This window comes from Zootoca vivipara, chromosome 17 (genome assembly GCF_963506605.1).
Source record: "Zootoca vivipara chromosome 17, rZooViv1.1, whole genome shotgun sequence".
Classification (NCBI taxonomy): Eukaryota; Metazoa; Chordata; class Lepidosauria; order Squamata; family Lacertidae; genus Zootoca; species Zootoca vivipara.
The window spans coordinates 7,910,180-7,934,630 of NC_083292.1; the positions used below are offsets into that span (position 1 = coordinate 7,910,180).

The window sequence follows — 24,451 nt, forward strand, 5'->3', positions numbered from 1 at the left end:
GTACCCTTTTCTTTTTTTAAAAAAAGTTGTCGCGAAAACTTTTAAAGTAAGTAGGGTCTTGCTGGGCATATGTAGAAGCAGGTTGCCTTTGAAACCTGAAATTTGTTTAGCAGATTCACTGTTATGGCAGTGAATTAATAATCTGGAGTCAAAAGCTGAGGAGCGCCCTGAAGAAATGTATTTGGCTGAGATACAGTGAGTGGCGGGCGGGCGGGAGCTCCTTTATGTTTCTCTTTTAGATAAACTTCAATTAGACCAACTGTGGCTTCCTTGGGAGAGTCCGGCTTTTGACTGAACGGCTTGTGGAGTCCCTCCTTGCCTTATCAGAGTGCATCGTGACTCCCGGTTCCTCCTGTGAACCGCCTCCTGTGAACATTCTTCATAAAATTAATTACATCCATGTTCAGGGTGTCTGTTTCCAAAGCAAACTGAGTAGTAATCATCGAGTGGCAATCATCTGAAAAATTGTAAGAAGGTGGTGGGCAGCCAAGGAATTCTTTGTTGATATTCAGAAAATGCAGCCAAACCCCTCAGTTTAGTTAGGGATCTGCAGAGGAGCTCGGCTCCTATGTCTCAATGGTTGCCATGTTTATTTTGCTTATTTGAACGGCTTGCTTGGGATACCCCAGTGAAAGAGGAATGTGACATGCCTGGTTCTTTGCTTGATGGAGAATAGAGAGTGTGTGACTATCACAACTGGAGAGAATGTAATGTAAAAGTGTTGTCTAAAATGTATAAGATGTTATTGGAATGGGAGGCAAAGGATGAGCAAGTAAAATCCTCAATGATATATTGGGCAATAGATATTGGTCATAATATAGATATGGAAGCATGGGAACAATTGTGAAATATGGATATAAAATTTACAACATGTTATGGTCAGAGAAAATGATATGAAAATGATATATTGATGGTACCTAACACTGAGTAAATTGGCAAACATGTATAAATCCAAATCAAATAAGTATTGGAAATGTCAAGAGAAAGAAGTTTCTTTTTATCGTATGTGGTGGTCTTGTAGCAAGGTCAAAGCTTACTGGGAAATGATATATAAGGGATTGAAAAAGATGTTTCAAATAACGTTTGTAAAAAAAAACCCAGAAGCTTTCCTTTTGGGAATGATAGGGACAGAACTACCCAAACTATATAGAAATTTGTTCATGTATGCGACTACAGCGGCAAGAATGATACTTGCCCCAAAATGGAAAGAATAAGAATTCCCAGAGAAAGAATGGATACAAAAACTTGGGGAATATGCAGAAATGGTGAAACTTACCGGAAAAATCAGAAATTGGGATAACAAACTTTTTATAAAAGAATGGAAATGGTTTATTGAATATTTACAAATAAACTGTAAACAGATAAGAATATTGGCAGGTTTATTGTAATAACCTTAATTTTTATAAGAGCATATATTTAAAGTAAAGGAATAAATGAGTAAATTAATTTGGATATGCAGAAAATATTAAAAATAAATTTAAGGAAGTATAGAAAGAGGGGGAAGGAAGGCAAGTTGAAATGATTATAAAAATATTGAAATGTATAAAATTGAAAATCATACCGTGTTTCTCATATTATAAGACATGTCTTATATTTATTTTTCCCTTTAAAAAAGACACTATGGCTTATTTTCAAGGGATGTCTTATTTTTTTCCTCCTCCTCCTGCCGCGGCCGGCATTGCTGCTGCGCCTATCACTGTGTCTTATTTTCGGGGTATGGCTTATATTCCTTGAATGCTTAAAAATCCTGCTATGGCTTATTTTATGGGTATGTCTTAAAATATGAGAAACAGGGTACATAAAATAATTTAAAAAGAGAGAGGGGGTGTGTGAATGTAGAAACCTCTGGCTTCTGCATGGTTAGAATATAGCCTATGGTACATCCATTTCTCTGCCCTCTTTTGCCCCTGCCCTTGCTGCTGCCCACCTCCGACTCCAGGACCCACTGGCAGGCGGCCCCAAGTTGGTTGCCCATAAGGGAATGTGGCCCTCAGACCACCTTCTCATTTCTCCCACTCAAGGTCTTCAGCATCCTGACAGAGAAGTCTCTTTTTCTGCCGGACAGGAGGAGAAGGGCCACTTGGAGAACTGAAATAGACCCATCCTTCCATCTGTAGCCACACCGTATAAAACTGTTCATTGTCCCCAATGTCACAGAGACCTGGCTGCCTTCACCTCAAAGTCAGGCATTTTGTGTTGCTGGTCCCCTGCTGCGGAATCTGTCGCCAGCAGAATCTGTCACCCTCGAGTGCTTGACTTTCAGGCATTCCTTGAAGACCCTTTTATGCTGACAGGAATCTGCAAGTTGCTCAAACTTCCTTGATTAGCCAATCGAATGATTATGTTGCGTTGCCTTTATGGCTTTTTAAGTGACATCGGACTTGCATATATTGTACTCCACCTTAATGTTTTATTAGGACTTCAAGGGTATGCAAATATTTATTTTATAAATAAATAAAAGCCCCACAAATCATCAGGGTTGGGGTGGGGGAGAGAAACACCGCAACAAATGTGACGATAATTAAATCAGAATTAATCATAAAGGTTCTTTTTCTTTCAGCTGGGCAGCCTGCTGCTCAGCTATGCTCATCCAAAACAAACATGGGCATGTCTTTTCCTTCCACACAAGCTACCCCTAGTTTTGTTTGTTTGTTTTAAAGCACTTGCTGTTGCTCTTTGCATTTCCATTAAAGATGCAGGAGTCAGGCTTCTGATAATCTCATTTTAACCTCATACTGTATGTCTTAGACTTGAGGACTTAAGGAAAGGGTATTTAAACAGTGATGTGCTATTTTTACTACCTGTGTGTTAATAGATAGTTAATAGATAGCCCCCATGTATAAGACGGCACTTCTTTTTTGGGACCCCAAATTAAGGAAATGGGGGGGGGCGAGTGTCCAGAGTTGTTAAGCTTTATTTTAGGGGGGATTGCCTCGCCAAAGCCGCCAATCGTCTGCCCATTTGCCACCGCCAGCCGCTCGCCCAATTGCCGCAGCAGCAGCCAATCGCCAGCAGGCCTTGACACAGCAACCAATCACCCGCTCGATCACCGCGGCTGCCACCAATCACACGTCCCCCCTCTGCACTGTCCGTGTGTAAGACGACCCCCCATTTTAAACATTTTTTAAATAATCAAAAAATCTCACCTTATACATGGAAAAATACAGTGTGTGTGTGTGTGTGTGTGTGTGTGTGTGTGTGTGTGTAATGTCACATTTTGGTCCAGCACCTTGTTTTCAGCACGGTGTGCAGCATCATAGATAGAGAAGCATAGAAACGTAGCTACAGAAGGCTGGCTCCCAATGGGAACAATTGTGCCAAGCTGGGCAATGATATATCCAGAGGCACCCACATTGGCACATGCTGGAGCCATCATGCCAAATTTGGCAATGTCTTGCCAAATGGAATGACATTATCTTCAGAGGCATCCGAATCAGTGCAGATCGTACCCATTGCACTAAAAATTGGGTGAAGTCACACCAAAGTCTTGTTTTAGCCCATTACCTTGATTCAAAATGGCCACCAGTGCCCCCTCCCAAAAAATCCCACTGCCATCATCTTAGAAATCCTCATATTGAGAATGAAATTGGTGCAGTTTGGACCCATTATGCAAAAGTCACAATTTGTACTGCTGTCTTGATTCAAAATGATGTATTCTGTGCAAACATTGACAAAGACTGTCACGTACACTGCAGGAACCTTCATGCAAAGTTTGGCAACGATAACTCAAAAGGTAGCAAAACCTAGGCAAATAAAAAATAAAAAAATGGGCAAAGTCATGCCAAAGTGACGTTTTGGTCTGCCATCTTGATTCAAAATGGTGGCCAGTGACCCAACGTCAATGAAAACAGCAGATACATACACCCTTTAATTGTTCTGTGTTTACATTGGTTTAATGGATTTGTGGTTCATGCACTGCTTTGATCCTCAGAAAAGCAAGTTATAAATGGCTTAGACAGATATATATTGGGGGGGGGTATCTTCCACTTCACAGCTCTGCCTTAAAAAGAAGAAGAGGAGGAAGCTGAATTGGACTGGTATTTCTATTAATTATGGCCAGAGCTGTGAAAATAGAAATAGTCCATTTAAAAATGCATGCAGCTGTGGATAGAATGTCTAAGCCCAAGATTCATAGCTTGCCATCCTGGGTCTGCCAAACCTCCAGATAAGTTTTTCATTGCTTGTCTACTACAATTCAGTGTTTCTGACACTTGGTGCTGTAAAATCCCTGGGAAACTGACACTTTCTCCCCTACCCCACAATGTTGTGCTTGTTTCTCTATGGTTTATTGACAGGTAAAAACTCAGCAAACAGCTGATCCAGAAAAACCACCCAGCTGCAGGAGCCTTCCTGCCTTTCTCCTCCAGGGAAGCCTGCCTCCTCAGCCAAGTGCACAGGGTTTCGTTATATATCATAGACTTATAGAGAGACTTTTCAGGAAGGAAGTTTGGTTTTTGACACCCCTCATAGTTGGGCTGTTTCAACCAAGAAAACTTGGAAGGAGGTTACAGGCTACAGTCGCAGGAGGAATTTTGATTCAGTTCAAGGAAAACCTACCCGATTCTCTCTTTCCAAAATACAGCCACCCGTGGAAATTAAGTTCTCTGAATTCCGCACTGCTATTCTCCAACCAAGTAATGCATGCAAAAATGCATATACAGAAGTAAAGGATCCATAAAAATGCATGGGCTAGTGACAATTAACATAAAATGCATTATTTTAGGAAAATTGCATTGGCAAAAATGTGTCTATTAGGCAAGATTGCATACAAACATTTGTATATTACAGGAAATTTGCACTAAAATGCTGCTGAATTCTCACGAGGCTTTTTTTTTTTTAAATCCAAACTTATGTGGAACACATAATTTAAGACTGGAAAAAATGAGAATATTATTAATAGTCTTTAAATACAGAGAAACTGTTTTACTCAGTTTTACTCAGCAACCACAGCAACAAAAATCCTAAAGCAAAATTGACGGATTTACCCTTGGCTGCCTGGGGTTACTTTTTCTCCCAAAGAATTTGCAAGAGGCCTTAGGACTCCTCCAAATGACTTGTTTAATGAGCATTCAGCTTATAGGGAGGTTAGAAAATGTGCAGTCTTCAATGAGCATTTGTTTCTGATTTGTTTCCAGGGGGTTATATTGCAATGAGTGCTGTTTGGGGCTGCCGTTGAAGATGACTCAGAAACCTCACCTGGTCCAAAATGCAGTGACCAGATAATCAGCTGAGGGTCAATTTGAAACTCACATAACCCCTGTTTTAAAACAGCTGCATTTGTTGTCCGCTCATATCCAGGCTGAATTCAAAGTGCTCCCCCATAGTGTTTAAAGCTCTAAATGAGCTCCAGGGATAGCTGTGATGGCTGCATTGCAGGCGTTTGGACTAAAAGACTCTTGAGGGACCCTTTCCAACTCTACAATTCTATGATTCTGTATCTGAAAGACTGCCTCCTCCCCTACAGGCCCTCTGATCAGAAGAAGGTTCACCCCGGTTCCCACGTTGCTCAGTGATCTGGGATTTTTTAAAGAAACAAACAAACAAACAAAAAGCAGTTTTTAAATGGACAGTGCAATTTGCGATTTTGGACAACCAGGCTAAAAATCAGGTGAAGTCACACCAAAATCCTGTTTCAGTCCCTCATCTTGGTTCAAAATGGCAGCCAGTGTCCAAACCATGACAAAGACCGCCACACTCACCATGCGAACCCTCATGCTCAGTTGAGTGACAATATCTTGAGGGGCATCTGAAGCTATAGGAAACAAGCGGATGGACAGACAAACAATTTCCCAAAACATATAGTAGATTCATTCTGATCCCCACCCCCCGGGTAGGATATATGTCAATGGGCATTCAACTTAAAAGGACAAGCATGAGTGCATTTGACACAACATGTACCCACCTTCCCCTAACTCAGAAGGAATACTGTGTACTGTTGTGGTTGCCACATCTCAAAACAATATTGCAAAGCTGGGAAAGAGGCAGAAAAGGGTGGCCTCCAAAGACCAGAGAATGCAGAGCAGCTCCCCATATGAGGAAAAGGTTTCGATTTTGGAGTACAGTTTAGTTTACAAAGGAAATGGGGACCCAATAAAGATTCATAAAATTATGTCTGGTACAGAGAAAGTCGACAGAGAGGAACTTTTCTCCCACAAAGCTCTAGAGCTCCAGGGTAATCCCGTGAGAGTGATTGGCAAGAGATTCAGAACAAACAAGAGGAACTATTTGTTCATACAGTGCACAGTTTAATCCGTGGAATTCTCTGCCACAGGATGTGGTGATGGCCGGCAGCCTAGCTGGTTTTAAAAGTAGATTAGGGAAATCCATGAGGCATTAGCCTGTCAGTGACTCCGAGTCGAGGCAGGGCTTGCATCCTTCCAGATTCCGATGGCAGTTGCTGATTTCAGGGCTGTTCCCTTCAAGCCTGACTTGCAGCCTGGCTAGAGGTGTTTGGTTCACTGCTATGGGAAGCAGGATGCTTGTGGACTACCTGGACCTCCCATCTGATCCAGTACAACTGTCCTTATGTTTAAGGATTTTAACATCTGATACACTAACAAACCACAGCCTGTCCATTTTAGTCTAGATAATACTGATGGCATTCGTCCGTCTCGGGAGACAATGGAGGAGTGCGCCTTTGTGGTGAAGTTAAACTGTTGGGAGATTACAGCGGCTGCTGTGGCTGTAGAAACCAATGCGGGAGAGACATGTTTTGTTGCAGCTGGGGCAGAGGAAGGCGTCCAGTTGTGTTGCTGCAGATGCACCACGGCGTTTCTTCTCTCTGTGCTCCTTCCGGCAGTCATTCCTCCTCTGGTCACTGCTACTGATGCGCGACCTGCCTGCCTGTCTCCAGGCACTGCGGTCATCTGCAAGGGATTCCCACATGACAGGGTTGATGTCGCCAGCCTTCATGTCACGTTTCCAGTCATCTTTGTAACACAGAGTTGGTCTGCCAACAGGCCTGGTGCCTGAAGCCAGCTCCCCATGGAGCATGTCTTTGGGGGGGTCCTTCCATTCTGTGGACATGACTAAGACAGCATAGATGTCGCTTAGACAGGAGTGTGAACATGCTGTGGATGTGGGCTTGGGAGATGTGGGCTTGGTATTCTATCCTGCCATATGATACCCAAAATCCTACTGATGAAGTGCATGTGGAAAGTCTCGAGGCATCTCCCCTGGTGGTTGTGCTTGCAAAATGCTTGCATGGGATGGGAACCACAAGTCCAGAGGCTGAATGCGGCCCTCCGGGTATTTCTATCTGGAGCTCAGTTTTCTCCTGAGGCCAGAGCCCTCACTGGCCCTTGCTCCACACCTTGAGTGTTGTTGCCTGGCTGGCATATGTCCTTGAACTCTGATACAGTAGCTCTTTGCTTGTTTGGGTGGAGGATGGAGGGAGAGAAAGAGTAAAGTGCACTTGCGTCGTACCTGGCCTATTGCATGAAAAGTAACATTTACATTCATTGTTCCACCCACTTTTGTCTCTGGCCCCACCGATCAGTGGCACATATCCCCTGAATGGTTGCCCCTCTGGCTGAAAGAGGTTCCCTGCCCCTGATAGAGCAAGTGGGTACAGCGGTACCTCGGTTTTTGAACACAATCCATTCCGAGGCGCAGAGGGCGGTCTGCAAACTTAATTGAGAAAATTGAGAAACACTCAGCAGAAGCTGTTCGACTTCTGAGGCACGTTCAAAAATGGAAGCATTTACTTCTGGGTTTTCGGCATTCGAAAACCGTAATGTTCATCAGCGGAGACGTTCGAAAACTGAGGTGCCACTGTAATTGCTATACATAGCATCACATCATTTATTGACTCAAATCTGTTTGAAACCTTACACAGCAGTCATCATCCAGAATTTAATTTCTCCCCTCCAAAGGCCTATTACCTGTTAATGATTCTTGCCATAATTTGTAATTATAAACATTGAATCCAGTTATTATTGTTGGAGCTAAGATGCCACACTTGAGCTTCTTCTTGCGGCGACGTTCATTTTTCGTTGTTGTTGTTGTTGTTGTTGTTGTTGTGTTGGTCTGTAAATCAGTAAATAATGAATCATCTTGCTTTTTCTTAAATAAACAAGAGCTTAATAATTCTTTTCGTTATTAACACAGTTTTCCTATCAGTTCCTTATATCAGTTTTCCTTATATCATTTAAAAATATAAATAAAAGGAAATTCCGCATGAAAAATTTAAAACACCTCTTTAAATAATTGAGAACCAATAGCACAGATCCCTCTTCTAATAACTCTCATTTCCTCACTCTCACTTTCTTTTTTTAAAAAAGCTCCATAAATATAACAGAAGAATTCAGCTCTTCCCTTTCAAAACTTTTTTTAGAAAAGGAAAAAAAATCTACTTTTGTTTGAGGTGCAAGTTCAGCAACTAACACTTGATGACCAGACTGTGTGTGTATATTAGGTGTAATGGAAGCTGAGCGGTTAATGGGTATAACAGGTCTCATGGAGAACGTGCAAATCATCTGTCCGTGAATAGGACGTGGGCATCTTCTCCTGTTGCCTGTTCCTTGTATCAGATATCCAGTGCTTTATTGCTTCTGCATATGGAGGTTCCACTTGGCTAACATGGACAGACTCATTGTCCATGAATCTACCCTGGCCTTTTTTTAAAAAAAACCCATCCCTCTCTCTAAAAGCAAACTCAAAGGATCAGCTCAGTTTATTCGAGTGTGGTGCCAAGGTTGCAGGTTTGTTTCCTGTAAGGGACAAAGGCATGGGAATGGTAAAGGTAAAGACCCCTGGATCGTTAAGTCCAGTCAAAGGCAACTATGGGGTGTGGTGGTCATCTCGCTTTCAGGCCGAGGGAGCCGGCGTTTGTCTACAGGCCGGCTAGATGATCCTCAGGATCCCGTCTAACTCTATGATCCTATGATTCTAAGTGACCGCTGAAAGGCAAGAGAGGATATCAGCACGAGGGTTGCAGAACTGTGGATTTTTTAAATAAATAAAAATAGAAAATATAGTTTTAAGAAGACAACCACCCCAACACCTCGAAATAAAACAGCGCATTAAGGACTAAGCTCAGTAGCTAAGGAATGTTGTCTGTCATTTTGAAAAGTACAATGGAAAACTGGATAGGGATTTTATATACCGTTTCTCCTAAAATAAGCCATACCCCGAAAATAAGACATAGTGATAGGCGCAGTTCTGGAGGGCCCCAAGGAAGAGGCGTGGGTACAAAGAAATAAAACACATGCACTTTCTACACGTGTAGTTTGGCTTCCCTAAACAATAATGGTTTAAAGAGGTGCTGAACCGAATTCATCAAAGGTGCTTGCCTGATGCCAATAGGCAGAAAGTTCTAAAGCCACACTAAAAGATGGAAGCAGTTGAGTAGACATACGGGGGGCAAGGCGATCCTGTGAGTAAACTGGTCCCAAGCTGTCCGGGGCTTTCTACATTAATAGTAAGCCATTGAACCTGCTAGTAAATGAGCAGATCGGAGGAGTGGTGTTTGGATTCCTAAAAGTTAATAGCATCCCGGAAAATGCATGGCTGGGTGGCTGGCTGGCTAAATGGAGGCGTCCCAGCGAGCACGTGAGGGTGCAGTGCCACATCCTGCTGCTGGCCTCATTTGTCTAAGCGAACAGCTTTCATCACATTGGATGAAACCGCCTGCAAGGAACGTGTGCCACAACCAGTGTCGGATTTACATATCAGCTAAACAAGCTATAGCTTAGGGCCCCACTCTCTTGCCCCCGCCCCCCAAAAAAATTTAAAGGAGAAAAAACACCTGGATGTACATTTCCAAAATATAAGATAATAAAACAAATAAAATAAAACCTACATACAGCAACAGTGTTTTGTGTTGTGTACATCCCATGATGTATATATTTTGTTATGTGCAAATGGCTTTAGATACCATTTGCACATGGGGATTGTTATGGCTACTCCCGAGTAAAGACTGTCACGGCTAAAAATTGGCCGCTGTTTCTTTAATGCTGGGGGAGCTGAGTCAGCATGAGTCAGCAGTCTGCGGTGACTCATGCAACCTATCACCTAATTGTATTGTACCTGTATATATAGAGTGGTGTTTTGCTGGGGTGTTGGTTGGAGAAAGCTGGTGGTGTTGATGTCTGTATAGTTAGTCGTTCTGCAGTTAAAGACTTTTAAGAATAAAAGCAGAATATACTCTGCAAGGACACTCTTTTCGTGGAGTCTTTTGTGCCAGGCAAAGCAGGTCAGAAGCTTTGCCATATTTTTCCAAAACACTGACAAAGACGCTCCAGTCCGCTCTGTCTTTAAGGGTTTTATTGTGCATACTATTCACAGTGCAGAGATAACAGACAACATGACCTCCTAGTCACTCGCAGAATCCGGCAATGGCGCCCTTCTGCTCCGGGGCCAGCATAAAAGCTTGGGAACCCTGAAACGCCTCCCTCTAACCTTCTGCTTGTTGGCTAGGGCAGTGCAGGGGCTCTGATACATCGCTGAGCCTTCCCTCCTCCAATCCACTTCCTCCTAACCCGCTGCTACCGCTCTTGCTGGGCGAAGTGCTGGTCAGGATGATGGGGGGAGGCTCCCTGTAGGGAGTCCCCCTGACAGGTCCATAAATTACCATATAGCGTATATTCAACACAAAAAACAGTGACAATTTGTTGTTGACAAAGGACAGCTGGACATATAAAGGGCCCAATTGCCTTCAGTAGCTTAGGGCCTCATCAAACTTAAATCTGTCCCTGGCCACAACCAAACATTTTGGTTCTAAGGTCTTGTGCATCAGGGCAAAACAGGTCGGGAATGGGCAGAAATCAGTACTGCTTTCTGAAAATTCAAATGCTCTTGTTTATTGAGAGTGTTCCTTTTAATTTTTTTTATTAAAAAAATCTCATTGTGTGGATATTTGTGCTTATTTGATATGGCCCAGTTTTCTGAATGCCGCCCTGCTAATGTCATTATGAATTTTCCCCCTTTTGGCTAAAGCTGTTGATAAACTGTTCCTTGCTGGCCTAATCCAATTGATTAACAATAGGCGTCTTTTCTCTTTTCCTCGGCGCACAGCTCTCAGCGGGACACAAGGTGGCGCTGTCCTCCATCAGTTACATCGGCTGCTCCATTTCCATCTTCTGCCTGATGATCACATTGGTCACGTTTGCGGTTCTGTCGTGAGTAATTTTAACTTTTCTACCTGCTGAGCCGATATTGCTCTGGAAATATGGATCGTCAGATATAAAGAGAGAGAAAGTGTGTGTACTCCATTTCAGACTTACTGGACTGGATGCTCTCAGGTGCTGAGAGTTTCACAAAAGGTTATTAATTTCTTAAACCTATTTTAATTATATCCTCCGTATATATTTGTAACACTTGGCTGGGTTTGGTCTAAATTACTTTAATTTCCTGAATCCGGGAAGCTATTTAGATGGCAAGCTATTTCCTTGCAATCTATTCTTCACTTAATTTCTCCAGCCAATTCCTCTTTAATGTGGAAGGAGGAATTAGAGAATCTTTTAGTCATTTAGTCGTGTACAACTTTTCATGATCCCATGGACCAGAGCACGCCAGGCACTCCTGTCTTCCACTGCCTCCCCCAGTTTGGTCAGACTCATGTTCTTAGCTTCGAGAACACTGTCCAACCATCTTGTCCTCTGTCGTCCCCTTCTCCTTGTGTCCTCCATCTTTCCCAGCATCAGCTTCCCTCCCAAGCCTCTGCGGGAATCGCTCTCCCGCAGCGTCATGGGGGAGAGTTACGCCCCCCGGATGGCTGGCAGTGCGCAGCTTCGCCCAACCCCACCCCCAACTATCCATGGTAATTTGGGGGCGCTGGGCAGATATTTGCACCCTGGCGCTGCATCTGCTAAAGACGGCCCTGTTGGCTCTCAGAAAACCTCTCCCCGCAAGGACTGCTTGAAAATTGCTGTGTGTCTCAGGAGACCACTTAATAAACTTATTCTTGTTCTGCAAATCAAAGTGCAAACATAACTCTTTCTATTTATTTGGTTTAAAAAGTATTTTCATCAAAACTAGCACCTAGGTCCCAGGTCCTGTTTAACTAGCACTTTCAGACTGCATCTGAGCTGCATTGTCGAATCCATGGGCCCCATGTCAGTACTTTTGTTGTTGTTGCTTGTTCAACAATCCACTCTTGGTATAAAAAAAAAAAGGCCTTTATCTCCAAGTTCATACATGCTTGGATGTTCTGCAACCTTTTGGCTACCCAGCGGAACAGGAGCTACGTGGGCCTGTTGAGAACTTTGTAGAATAATAATAATAATAATAATAATAATAATAATAATAATAATAATAATACTTTTATTATTTATACCCCACCCATCTGGCTGGGTTTCCCCAACCACTCTGGGCAGCTTCCAACAGAACACTAAAACCAGAAAAAAACTTCAAACATTAAAAAGTTCCCTAAACAGGGCTGCCTTCAGATGTCTTCTAAAAGTCAGATAGTTGTTTATTTCCTTGACATCTGGTGGGAGGGCATTCCACAGGGTGGACGCCACTACCGAGAAGTCCCTCTGCCTGGTTCCCTGTAACCTCATTTCTCGCTATGAGAGAACCGCCAGAAGGCCCTCGGAGCTGGACCTCAGTGCCCGGGCAGAATGATGGGAGTGGAGATGCCCCTTCAGGTATACTGGGCCGAGGCCGTTTAGGGCTTTAAAGGTCAGCACCAACAACAACCTCAGATATGCAGATGACACTACCTTGATGGCAGAAAGCGAGGAGGAATTAAAGAACCTTTTAATGAGGGTGAAAGAGGAGAGCACAAAATATGGTCTGAAGCTCAACATCAAAAAACCCAAGATCATGGCCACTGGTCCCATCACCTCCTGGCAAATAGAAGGGGAAGAAATGGAGGCAGTGGGAGATTTTACTTTCTTGGGCTCCTTGATCACTGCAGATGGTGACAGCAGTCACGAAATTAAAAGACGCCTGCTTCTTGGGAGAAAAGCAATGACAAACCTAGACAGCATCTTAAAAAGCAGAGACATCACCTTGCCGACAAAGGTCCGTATAGTTAAAGCTATGGTTTTCCCAGTAGTGATGTATGGAAGTGAGAGCTGGACCATAAAGAAGGCTGATCGTCGAAGAATTGATGCTTTTGAATTATGGTGCTGGAGGAGACTCTTGAGAGTCCCATGGACTGCAAGAAGATCAAACCTATCCATTCTTAAGGAAATCAGCCCTGAGTGCTCCCTGGAAGGACAGATCGTGAAGCTGAGGCTCCAATACTTTGGCCACCTCATGAGAAGAGAAGAATCCTTGGAAAAGACCCTGATGTTGGGAAAGATTGAGGGCACTAGGAGAAGGGGACGACAGAGGACAAGATGGCTGGACAGTGTTCTCGAAGCTACGAACATGAGTTTGACCAAACTGCGGGAGGCAGTGCAAGACAGGAGTGCCTGGCGTGCTATGGTCCATGGGGTCACGAAGAGTCGGACACGACTAAATGACTAAACAACAACTAACACTTTGAATTGTGCTCGGAAACGTACCGGGAGCCAATGTAGGTCTTTCAGGACCGGTGTTATATGGTCTCGGCGGCCGCTCCTAGTCACCAGTCTAGCTGCTGCATTATGGATTAGTTGTAGTTTCTGGGTCACCTTCAAAGGTAGCCCTACATGGAGCACATTGCAGTAGTCCAAGTGGAAGAGCATGCACCACTCTGGCGAGACAGTCTGCGGGTAGGTAGGGTCTCAACCTGGAGCTGGTAAACAGCTGCCCTGGACACAGAACTGATCTGCACCTCCATGGACAGCTGTGAGTCCAAAATGACTCCCAGGCTGCGCACCTGATCCTTCAGGGGAATTATTATTCCATTGAGGACCAGGGAGTCCTCCACACCTGCACAGCCCCTGTCCCCCAAAACAGTATTTGGAGAATGTGCTCTGTTGGCCCATCAGCTTGCAATAGGCAAGACTTGTTAGGATTCAAGCGGAATCTCTCATGAAGGCACAGGCAAAGAAAGAAACCCTCATCCGAGGAGCTGCCGTTAGCAGGAATTGTAATGTGATTTGGGGAGCTAGTGATAAACACTTTATTTCCATATTTATAGAAAAGACACCCCTATGTAGATAACAGCAGAAAACGGTAGTTATGAAGTGTCAGATTTGATATAAATATGGAAATACTGGGTGGGATTCTCTGCTCCGCTTACTTGAATTTAAACCTTGGCAGTTTTCTACAGAGTTACTCCTATTTTTCCATCAGAGGATCAAGCCTTAGGCTGTTAATTGTGCACTTATTTAGAGCAATTTGCCTCCGGAACAGAGGCATACATCGTAATAGGCATGAAAGACTACTGCAAGAAAATGAAAATGAATGCATATTATCACAATCCTTTCTGTTTCGAATTGCACTGTTAACAAACCTGCCTCTTGGTTATTCTTTCGCTTGATTGGGAAGCTCCTTGCGGTCTTGATGATTGACAGGCAATTCCTACTGGGGGGGGGGCTACTTGTTTCTGGAAATTCTGCCTGTGCCAGCCAAACCTTTGCACGGAGTTTCATACAGAGTGTGAGGTCACTGGCAGAGATTTCAGGGTGATGTGATTGCGCCCCACAACCTGCCCAGGTCTGGCTTGAAATGACTAGGTGGCAATCTTCAGTCGTTTCACTCCCACTGAAAGGGGTTGCTTTGATTTGTCCATTCCACACACCCCTCAGCAAAATGTTGAAATAAATAAACATGAACATATCGGAGTGCTATCAGTGATAAAACATAAACACATTTAAAAACAGTACAAGGGATCATTAAAGTGATATACGTAAAATGAAATCACCATCATTGCCATCATCAAGAGCTGCAGAGGCCTGTTGAACTAAAAAGGTCTTCAAAAAAAAAAAGCTCAAAGTGAAAAGCCAAGATGGCTGCCAAAGCTCTGCAGGAAGTGTGTCTCACAGCATGGGACAAATGTCAAAAATGCCCAACTCCTAGCGTTGGCCAGTTGGGCCATTGCAACACGGGAGCAACTAACAATGCTCCTCTGAAAGATCTCAGTGACAGAGCTGGCATATAAGGCTTCAGGTTATCCTTAAGGAAGCCTGGACCTGAGCTCTCCAGGGATTCTTTTCGTAACCTGGCACAATAGCATATACATTGCCTCAAGAACACTGTCCAAACATCTCGTCCTCTGTCGTCCCCTTCTCCTTGTGCCCTCAATCTTTCCCAACATCAGGGTCTTTTCCAGGGAGTCTTCTCTTCTCATGAGGTGGCCAAAGTATTGGAGCCTCAGCTTCAGGATCTGTCCTTCCAGTGAGCACTCGGGGCTGATTTCCTTCAGAATTGATAGGTTTGATTTTCTTGCAGTCCAGGGAACTCTCAAGAATCTCCTCCAGCTCCATAATGTTTAGATGGTGATATATCATGATGTGAAAAACCAGAAATCATCCAGACATTGGGAAGTAGCAGGTGTTGTTCAGAGCCACCCACCCTTTAGGGAGGGATGGAGGGGCATTGGACATTCACACTATCGATGAATAGATTCCCTCATTCATTCCTTACCATTTGGTGGGTTCCTTCTGCTGTGGGTTCTGCTCTTTCTGAATTCTGCAATAACAGATTTTTTTTAAAAAAAAATTGGAGCATTTACAGGGGGCCTTCCAGTTCCTTAAGTTCAGTTGCATATTTCTCCCCTCTCTACATTATCACCACATGCTTCCGCATTAATCAAGTGCTGCAAAAGAGCACACTTCCCGCAGTTGTACATATGATTGCATCAAGGGTATATATGACTGCAGATATGAAAGAAAAAAGTCTGCGCACATTTAACAATAAGAAGTATCCATCAGTCCTGATTTAAACACACACACACACACACACACACACACACACACACACAGCATATATTTTAATACAATAATTCTATGTGTATAAACCGATATCCAAATGAGATTGCTGATTATAAGATAGACATTCAAATGTCAGAAGGGCAGGGAGATTTACAGACCGTTGAGTAATGGATAATGGGGGATTAGCCTTCCAATCTTGAAGTATGAATTGCATGAGTAGTTGGCTGTGGAGGATTGTGGTAAGAATTCACCTCGACACCACCTTGTTCGTTACCCAGCTGAGGAACAACCACCTTTTTGAATAAACCACAGAACCAAGGAAACTATTTTCAAGTCCAGCACCCAGATTTAGGAACCCAGTGCTTTTTACAGCTATTGCAATAGGACAGAACTCACTCGACTCAACATGCCAGTGGACAAGGTCTGCCCCGAGGCACTGGCAGAGGAAGAGGAGTGCGGGGAGAGAGCACTGCCCCGGCAGCGTGATCCCAGTGGGGTGCCATCGCGGCTGCCTCCCCGCCCGCGCTGGGCGCCACGCCCCCACAGGCAGTGCGCCATGCCCCCAGGACGCGTGCCAGCCCCACGCCCGCCTGCTCTCCGCCCCCCCGGTGCCAGAGCATGAAGCTCTGCCACTGCCCCAAGGCACTTCAGAACAAAAGCTTATATAGTAGTTGAAACAAAGAGTCATAAAACATCCTCACATACATCAGGAAATGTTACAGGTCATGAGAAGTAAAACACCCGTGGCTCCATACTGGTATCTTCAACCCCACAATCACCTTGGAGTGGCACCAATGTGCCCAGGTCATTTGACCATTTTGGGTCTTGGATGTCTGACATTTCCCTGGCAACCTAGCATTCAAGAGGAGAAGAGAGCATCATGAAATCCTCTTCCTGGATCTCAGATACCTGTAGCTTCAAGGATAGCTGATTTGCCCTCCGGTGCTAAAACATCCTGCCATTTGTACCACTTCCAAGGAAGATAAGGAGAGAAGGGATGCAGCACAGGAGGGAGAGGGTCGCAAATGCAGAACACACAAAAATCAAACCTAAGGCATTCTGAAAGGTTAAATGCAACTAAATTGAAACATTATTAAAAGAATAAAAATATACATCTGGGGTCTCTAATTCTTATATCAGGATGACCCAAAGAACCTCTAGTAACTGCAAAGGCAGCCTGACTTCCCAAATCTCCAAGCTCTCATTTTCAAGCCGTTTCCCTCCCTATCATGGTGAAACATCACATGTAGCAATGCATATAAATGTTGTTGCTGCTGCTGCTGCCATCCATCTGTCTCAAGAGACAATGGAGTGCACCTCTGGTAGCGAAGTCAAACCATTGAGTTAGCAGCACAGAAGTGACCTCCTTAAGAAGCAAGACTGGGTGGTGTGTATGGAGGTCCTGGGCTGTCCAGATGACAAGACCTCCTCTTGGCCTCGCAGAGCACCAGCTTGGCTGTGGGAGATGCCGGAATGAGGCATACAAGACGGCATCCAACTGTCTTAGGGACTCCACTCCAGATTTGTGTAGGGTTTACTCCTTAGCCCTTTCTTCTCCTGAAGTTATCCCACAATGTAGAGGTGGTTTAGGATCAGAGACTTCCTTCTCCTAAGTGGACCACCTTCCCAAGTTGACGAGCCCCATCTGCCCCTCACTTCCCTCTACAGCATGTGCAGAAACCACCTTCTCGATCATTGGACCCACTCTTGGCCTCATCCACTCAATCCACCAGAGTCTGTCTTTGCATGCAGGGAAGTCCCTAACTTAGTTGAAACCGTTTCCCGGGGTGTGGCTGCTGTCGCATGCTGACAACTTCCAGGAGCCACAGGTGAGAGCTGAGTGCAGGGTGGGGACCAAAGGTGACCCAACTACCCCAGAAGGTACACAACATGCCCCCCCCACCAGAGGTCCTACCCATCCCCTAACACTCCACACCCCTCATATATAATGAACATAACAAAAATATAAATATAGTAAACATGAACACACACAAACACATACACATAAAGAAATCTTGGTACAACTACTCATATCTAGTTGGCTTTTCATTGCTGCTTTTCATGCTGTATTGATTGCGTTTGTTGAATCCAGAGGCAGATTGTGGTAAAGGAAAAGATTAGGTGTTGAATTTTTTATTCTACTTTGTTGAACACCTGAAATTGCAATGATGCCTGTAGGTAGCTACTGTCCACCAAGTGACTTAAAAATTAGTTGGTTTCAAGGGGAGTTGACATTCTGAGACCTAGGTAGCATTTGCTTTGACATGGTACAATCCCAATTAAAAACTAATTTTGTAGCTAGAGGGCTAGGTCTCATTAGGATGTGAGAGAGGCATGTCACACTCTGCTGTGGAACTACTGCAAGGTCAGATCTGTGGAATGTAGCAGATGATTAGGTCCTGCTCTGTCTGATGACAGCAAGCATCCTGTTCTTTCCTTAGACCATTCCCGCACTTGCCTTCTGGTAGGCTGCATATTAAATTTATCTAGCATCTATTAATGGACAGTTGCCATGGCCGTCCAGTGCTGCTTGCCTCCTGAAATGACTGTTGGAACTTCTTTGTGCACCCAAAGCACCGTGGTTTTTTAATTTCATTTTAAGCTTTCCTTATGTGGGTCAAATTGTGGAAATATGAAATATAGATCAGTAGTTTTCCATAGTTTTACAAGGAGCTGACTTAATTTTTAACTTGATATGTGTCATACATGATGTTGAGCTTACTGTCCTGCTTACTGTCAAACCACTTCAAGTTATAAGCCAGTGGTGGCTGGTGACCATTGCTATTGGTAGGGCAGAAAGCAGGGGAATCAACAGTAGGTGGCAGAGCCATCCAATTCTAGTTTTGTCGTCCCCATCCTCTTCTCTGTTGAGTTCTACAAGGGGCAACATGGAGACTAAGGAGGAGGAAGCAGACATCCTGCTTTGCCCTTTGGGCTGGATGTGAGTAGGAAGGCAGGCAGGTGGGGGTTGGCTGAGGGCAGAATGAGACTGGTGGGGCAATGCCCCATTCTCTGCAATGAACCAGCCTCCACTGCTTATGCTTTAATCTTCTGCCTGTGTTGATAGAATCATTACATGCCATAGCAATTCCATATGGGTGGAAGATAGAAATGTCACTCAGATAGAAATCCTATTTGTATATATTCAGGAGTAAGTCTGACTTCATTCACTTGGGGATTATTCCCAAGAACATGTGCATATGATTGAAACCATAACGTACTATCCAGTCCTTTGGGTTGATTTCACTGGGAAATCTCATCCGATACAGCTTAATCCTGAAAGACGGGTAAATTTAGGAAACAAATTCCTTTCAGTTGCATTGTTAACAAGCCATTTCTTCTCAGAATACTAATCGATTCCTTCCCTTCCCACAGCTCTGTCAGCACCATATGTAACCAACGCTACCACATCCATGCCAACCTGTCATTTGCCATTTTAGTGGCTCAGATCCTACTGCTTATAAGCTTCCAGTTCAATCCTGGGACGGTAAGTTTAAAATGGGTGGGAATTGGCACACAAACGTGTTTCTTATAAAACCTATATATGCAATTAAGTTTGCAATTATGTTGTCATTATGTTATTTTGCCCCATTCATTTCAATGCAAAGGGAATGCAAATCAAGTGGTGGGGAACGTAGTCAGTAAAGTATCGTTTGTGGACTGAAAGCAACAGTGACAGTGAATGCTGATTGTATTGTATTGCATACAGTGGTACCTCAGGTTACAGATGCTTCAGGTTACAGACTCTGCTAACCCAGAAATAGTCCCTCGGGTTAAGAACTTTGCTTCAGGGTGAGAACACAAATCGTATGGCAGCAGCAGCACAGCAGCAGCAGGAAGGCCCCATTAGCTAAAGTGGTACCTCAGGTTAAGAACAGTTTCAGGTTAAGAACGGACCTCCAGAACAAATTAAGTTCTTAACCGGAGGTACCTCTCTACTGGGTCGATTTACATTCTGGACCTGAGATTAATAAAGCGAACATTGGCAATTTTCATTCCCATTTCTGTTTCCCACAGAACTCTCTGACATCCCTAAACACAGCCAATATTTAAAAGGTAGCAACTGTACATTTTTAAAGCCGATTTTCCACAGTGGCTACCCCAGCAATGAGGCTGTGGCACCATAGTACTTCTACCATTTCAAAAAAGAGTCCCCCCCCATTTTGCATTAGTTCTCCAGTCATCATGACAAATAGAACATGACAGGTGTGTGCACTTCCATTCTGGGCAGCATGTATCAGGCAATAAAGTCATGCGTTAATCACAAGCAGGCTGTTGGCTGCTGCTTAAGTCAGTAATTAAATACTATTAATAATCATAATCTTGGGGCTTCATCTGAGAATCTCACAGCCTTTGAAGGGACCTGGATCTCTTCATCCAAATATAGCTAGCTGCTCTGCCTCCCCTTCTCCTTCTCCTAACAACGCATAACTCTGCTGTTCTCCTGTCTCAGAGTTGCTATCTTGCTCAACACCCAGCTGCAATTCGAGACTGTCTCTCTCCTCTCTGGAAGCTACGGGAGAAGGAGGTGGTGGTGATGATATCCACCATTCCTGCTCCTCCCCCTCGTCCTCTTTAGTCCAGTCTCTGACACCCAGTTGCTGGAAACCACAGGAGGGAAGAGCGCTCTTGTGCACAGATCCTGCTTGTGGGTTTCGCGCAGGCACCTGGTTGGCTACTGTGAGAACAGGATGCTGGACAAGATGTGTCATAGGCCTGATACAGCAGGCTCTTTTTATGTTCTTATGTGGGGCAGGATCTTGAGAATGGTGCACGGGAGAGGTCAAAGGCAAGGAAAAGGTGAAAGAAGTCGTGGGTGCAGAAAATCCCAGATAGTTCTGAAGGCAAGAAAGATGGTCAGGTCTAGGTTCTGCTAGATGTTCAGATCCCAGAGAAGTCTTTCCATTTGCTGCTGCTACAAGCGGCAAAGCCCATTTCCTAGAAGCGCATGCAGGTGTGCAAAATGAGAAAAGTTCCCTTCTCTCCCTCTCCCAGATTGCAATGGGCGGAGATCCTAAGCAACATCCCTACAAGAGGCAGATATGGGTATATAACGTGTGGTGGTAAATGCGAGAAGACAGAAGGCTTTACTTTTTAGAAGGGCAATCAAAACTTGGAGAGAGTGAAGCTGAGCAGAGAAGATAGAACCAGAAAATACAAAAAATCAAGGCAAGGGAATATACAATGAAACCATCTTCAATAAATCAGCAAGACACTGTGTGTAACTCCAGAGGCGTAATTGAAGCTGGAGGAAAATAGAATGAGTGTAGGGAGCAAGATCTGATTTGAATGGGTGGGGGAGAATTTCTTATTGTCATGGTTGCTATCTTCATTTTTGTGCATGCGCGCGCGCGCGCACACACACACACACACACAGTGTAAGCACCATTCCAGTTGAAAAGTGTTGAGTTTTGAAAGGTAGCAGGTGTGTCTGGAGGAGAGACTTGATATAGTCATAAAATTATGCATGGTGTGGAGAAAATGAATAGAGAGGTTTTCTCATGCTCTCCAAACCCTAGAACTCTAGGTCACCCAAAGCATTGATGGGCAGTAGATTTATAGATTCCTAGAGCCAGAATTGGGACTGGTGCGAAATTTCATTCCGTTCACATTTAAAGGCGAAGCTACCAAATGCCTGTTCCCCCCCAATCAATAAGCAGGTTGCTGATTCACGCTGCTTCACTGGCTGGTGTTGCAGAAAAGGAAAGAAAAAAACCCCAAACAAAGAACGAAACAACATTTGCTTCTACCTTGGCCAGAGGGTATCTGTTCTTGCCTTCAAGGATGCCAGGAAGCAGATAGACTTCACATAGCAGAAGTAGATTCTAAATGGATTTTGAAAATAGGAAGGCGGCGTGTGGAGGCAACATTTCTCACACCTTGCCGTTCTCAAAACATGTTCAAAAGGTTTTCTAGATGAGCAAAGAAAAGCGAGAGTTTGTTAGGGGAGTGGAGCCTTCCATGACCAGCTGGCAGTAAAAAAAAAAACCCCAAAAATTACTTTCCAGTTCTGCAGTCTGTATGTTGGATGTTGCTAGCACTCCACTCCTCTAACACAGCTTCAAACCTGTTGTGCTTTTGCAGTAAAGCAAAAAGCAAAACCAAATAACCTTCATCTCGCTCTCTCAAATTGCAATTCCCACTGAGATCTCTGTAGCCAGCGTTGGAAGCCTGATTCACCAAGTTTTCACATGATTTGAAACTGCAGTTCCGGTACAGAAGAAGTGGGTTCATGTGGCTACCACCCACAGGGATTGGTGCTGTTTTTTCTCCTTGTTCCTAGGGAATTCACTGCAGGCTTTGTAGAGTAAGTGTGATTCTGTACATATTGCCAAATGCTTCCCTTGCTTGAAAATATAAATCTTGGTGGCAATGCCAGAAGTTCTTCTTTGGCTTGGATTTTAACTCAAGTTGAAGAATTAAAATGCTTCGTTTCTGTTGCCTTCCCACACATCCCCAAGACTCATACTTTCCTCCTAGCAGTCTTTCTCCCCCACCTTCCAAACCCCACGGGTGAGACTGGAAATCAAGCACCCCCAGTGCTGGGAAACATAGAAACTGGGGGGGGGGAGGTATGTAGGTGGGAGGGAGGGAGGGAGAGGCTTGGAATGCTCACCATTCATTGAGTGGTGGTTGGAGGAGGGGGAAGACCCCACTGTGCCCTCACGGAAGTCATCAGGGGTTCTACAGAGGCAGTTTTGGTCCAGAACTGGGCTCAAATTTAGGAATTGGGGGTGGGAATTCAATTCAGTTCACATTTGAAGGCAAACCTACCTAATTCACACTTCCAGTTTGAACATATGAACCAACACACAGTCATCCTTTGAGATTTGCTCTCCTCTGAATTTTGCAATGCACTTTCCCAAGCAAATGATGTATACAAAACTGCATATATTAGGGTAAAGTGTGCTTTCTTTCTTTTTGGATTCCTGCTTGGAGGAACTGGTGGGAATCTGGGCTCCAAACCCTTAGAAATGCAGCCATTGCTTTTTTTTAAAAAAAACCTAATTTCAACAAGGGCTTCAGACTTGCCTGAAGGGTTTTCCTCCAACTTTTGTGCTGGGTCTGGCATGCAGTGCTTGCAACCAGTGTTAGAAACAGAGATGTGAAAGCTAGGAGCTAAATGGCACCTTAAACCTAGGTTATGGGCGCAACAACAGAATCTCTAGGCATGCTTTTTTATAACAAGAATACAAAGCTGAAAATGAATGAACTGCAGCTAAAATATTACGTTCATTTTTGACATGGTCTAGTCCTTTCCCTAAGGTTTCCAGACGTCCCCGTTTCCCAGGGACAGTCCCCTGATTTACAGTCCCCTGAAAGTGTCCCCGGATTCATTGAAAGAAATCTGGTAACCTTACCTTTCCCTGCCCACCACCATAATTATCTTAAAAGGGTCTCTTCTCCAGTCTTCAGAGAGTAGATGGAAGTGGGGAGGCAGAAAAAGGTCCTCCTTTCCTTCCACTCTGCAGTTTTAATCTGAAGTCTTAGGCGCAGTACTGTGCCCAGAGCTCAGAAACTGCCCGCGCTAATGAAATTCCCTGTCACAAAATGCACCTAGAACAATGGGAGTTTTGAACACTGCTTGCAACAGGCAGAGTTGACTGCTCTATTGGTCAGGCAAGACCAGAAAATCATATTCTGTCTTGCATTTCATATTAATACAAGACTTGGCCAATTCCTAGTTTGTCTGAGCCTATAGACAGGGCTGGGACCCAGGTGGCGCTGTGGTTAAACCACTGAGCCTAGGGCTTGCTGATCAGAAGGTCGGCGGTTCGAATCCCTGTGACGGGGTGAGCTCCCGTTGCTTGGTCCCAGCTCCTGCCAACCTAGCAGTTCGAAAGCACGTCAAAATGCAAGTAGATAAATAGGAACCGCTACAGCGGGAAGGTAAACGGCGTTTCCGTGTGCTGCTCTGGTTTGCCAGAAGCGGCTTTGTCATGCTGGCCACATGACCTGGAAGCTATATGCCGGCTCCCTTGGCCAATAATGCAAGATGAGCGCGCAACCCCAGAGTCGGTCACGACTGGACCTAATGGTCAGGGGTCCCTTTACCTTTACCTTTATAGACAGGGCTGACTCCAGGCAATGGAAGCTGTTCCATTAAGGAACATGGGGCACTGAGCCACCAACCTTAGTCTACTCTTGGCCAACCCTCACCTGCCTACCTTCTCAGTTACAACCAGTCCAGGGTGAGGGATCACACAGCCTGTCAGCTTCCTCCTCCTTAGTCTCACTGTTGCTCCTTCTAGAACTCAGCAGGCAGCAGCTGCAGGAGGACAAAACTAGAATTAGCTGGCTCCGCCTGTCATTTGCTCTGCGTCCGCCATGTGGTGGACTTTCTGCCTTCTGCCCTACCAGTCTCAATGGACGTCAGCCTCCAGAGTTGAGGAGACCCCCCAGAAAAGTGCTTGCTGTTAAGCCCCCTGCATGTTGTGGGTTCTGGTAAACCCACCTGATGGCAGCAGGGAACTCTAGCAAAAGTGCTCTGATCAGTGTTGTGAGCTGCCATTTGGATTTCCAACTCTTCTCCTGACTTGAGGATATTTTCTTCAAAAAAATCAGTGGAGCTGCAAGGATGTCTCTCAGATCCGGTCGTTTGGTGCTGACCAGTGCACCATTTTTTTTAAAGGCAAAGGACCGAGGATGGACAGATCAGCCTATTTTTGTTCTGTGTTTTTATTGACATGCTCCCAGAG

The 24,451-nt window shown here is 44.5% G+C and overlaps 1 protein-coding gene across 2 annotated transcripts in view; it reads left to right on the forward strand.

The window, feature by feature from the left end:
* Positions 1-24,451, forward strand: part of ADGRD1 (adhesion G protein-coupled receptor D1) — a 259,370-nt gene that overhangs the window by 150,539 nt on the left and 84,380 nt on the right. For both annotated transcript variants that reach the window (XM_035097840.2, XM_035097838.2), the window contains 2 exons: positions 11,017-11,120; positions 19,128-19,239. In XM_035097840.2, the coding sequence (XP_034953731.2) occupies positions 11,017-11,120; positions 19,128-19,239 (216 nt within the window). The remainder of the gene's footprint in view (positions 1-11,016; positions 11,121-19,127; positions 19,240-24,451) is intronic.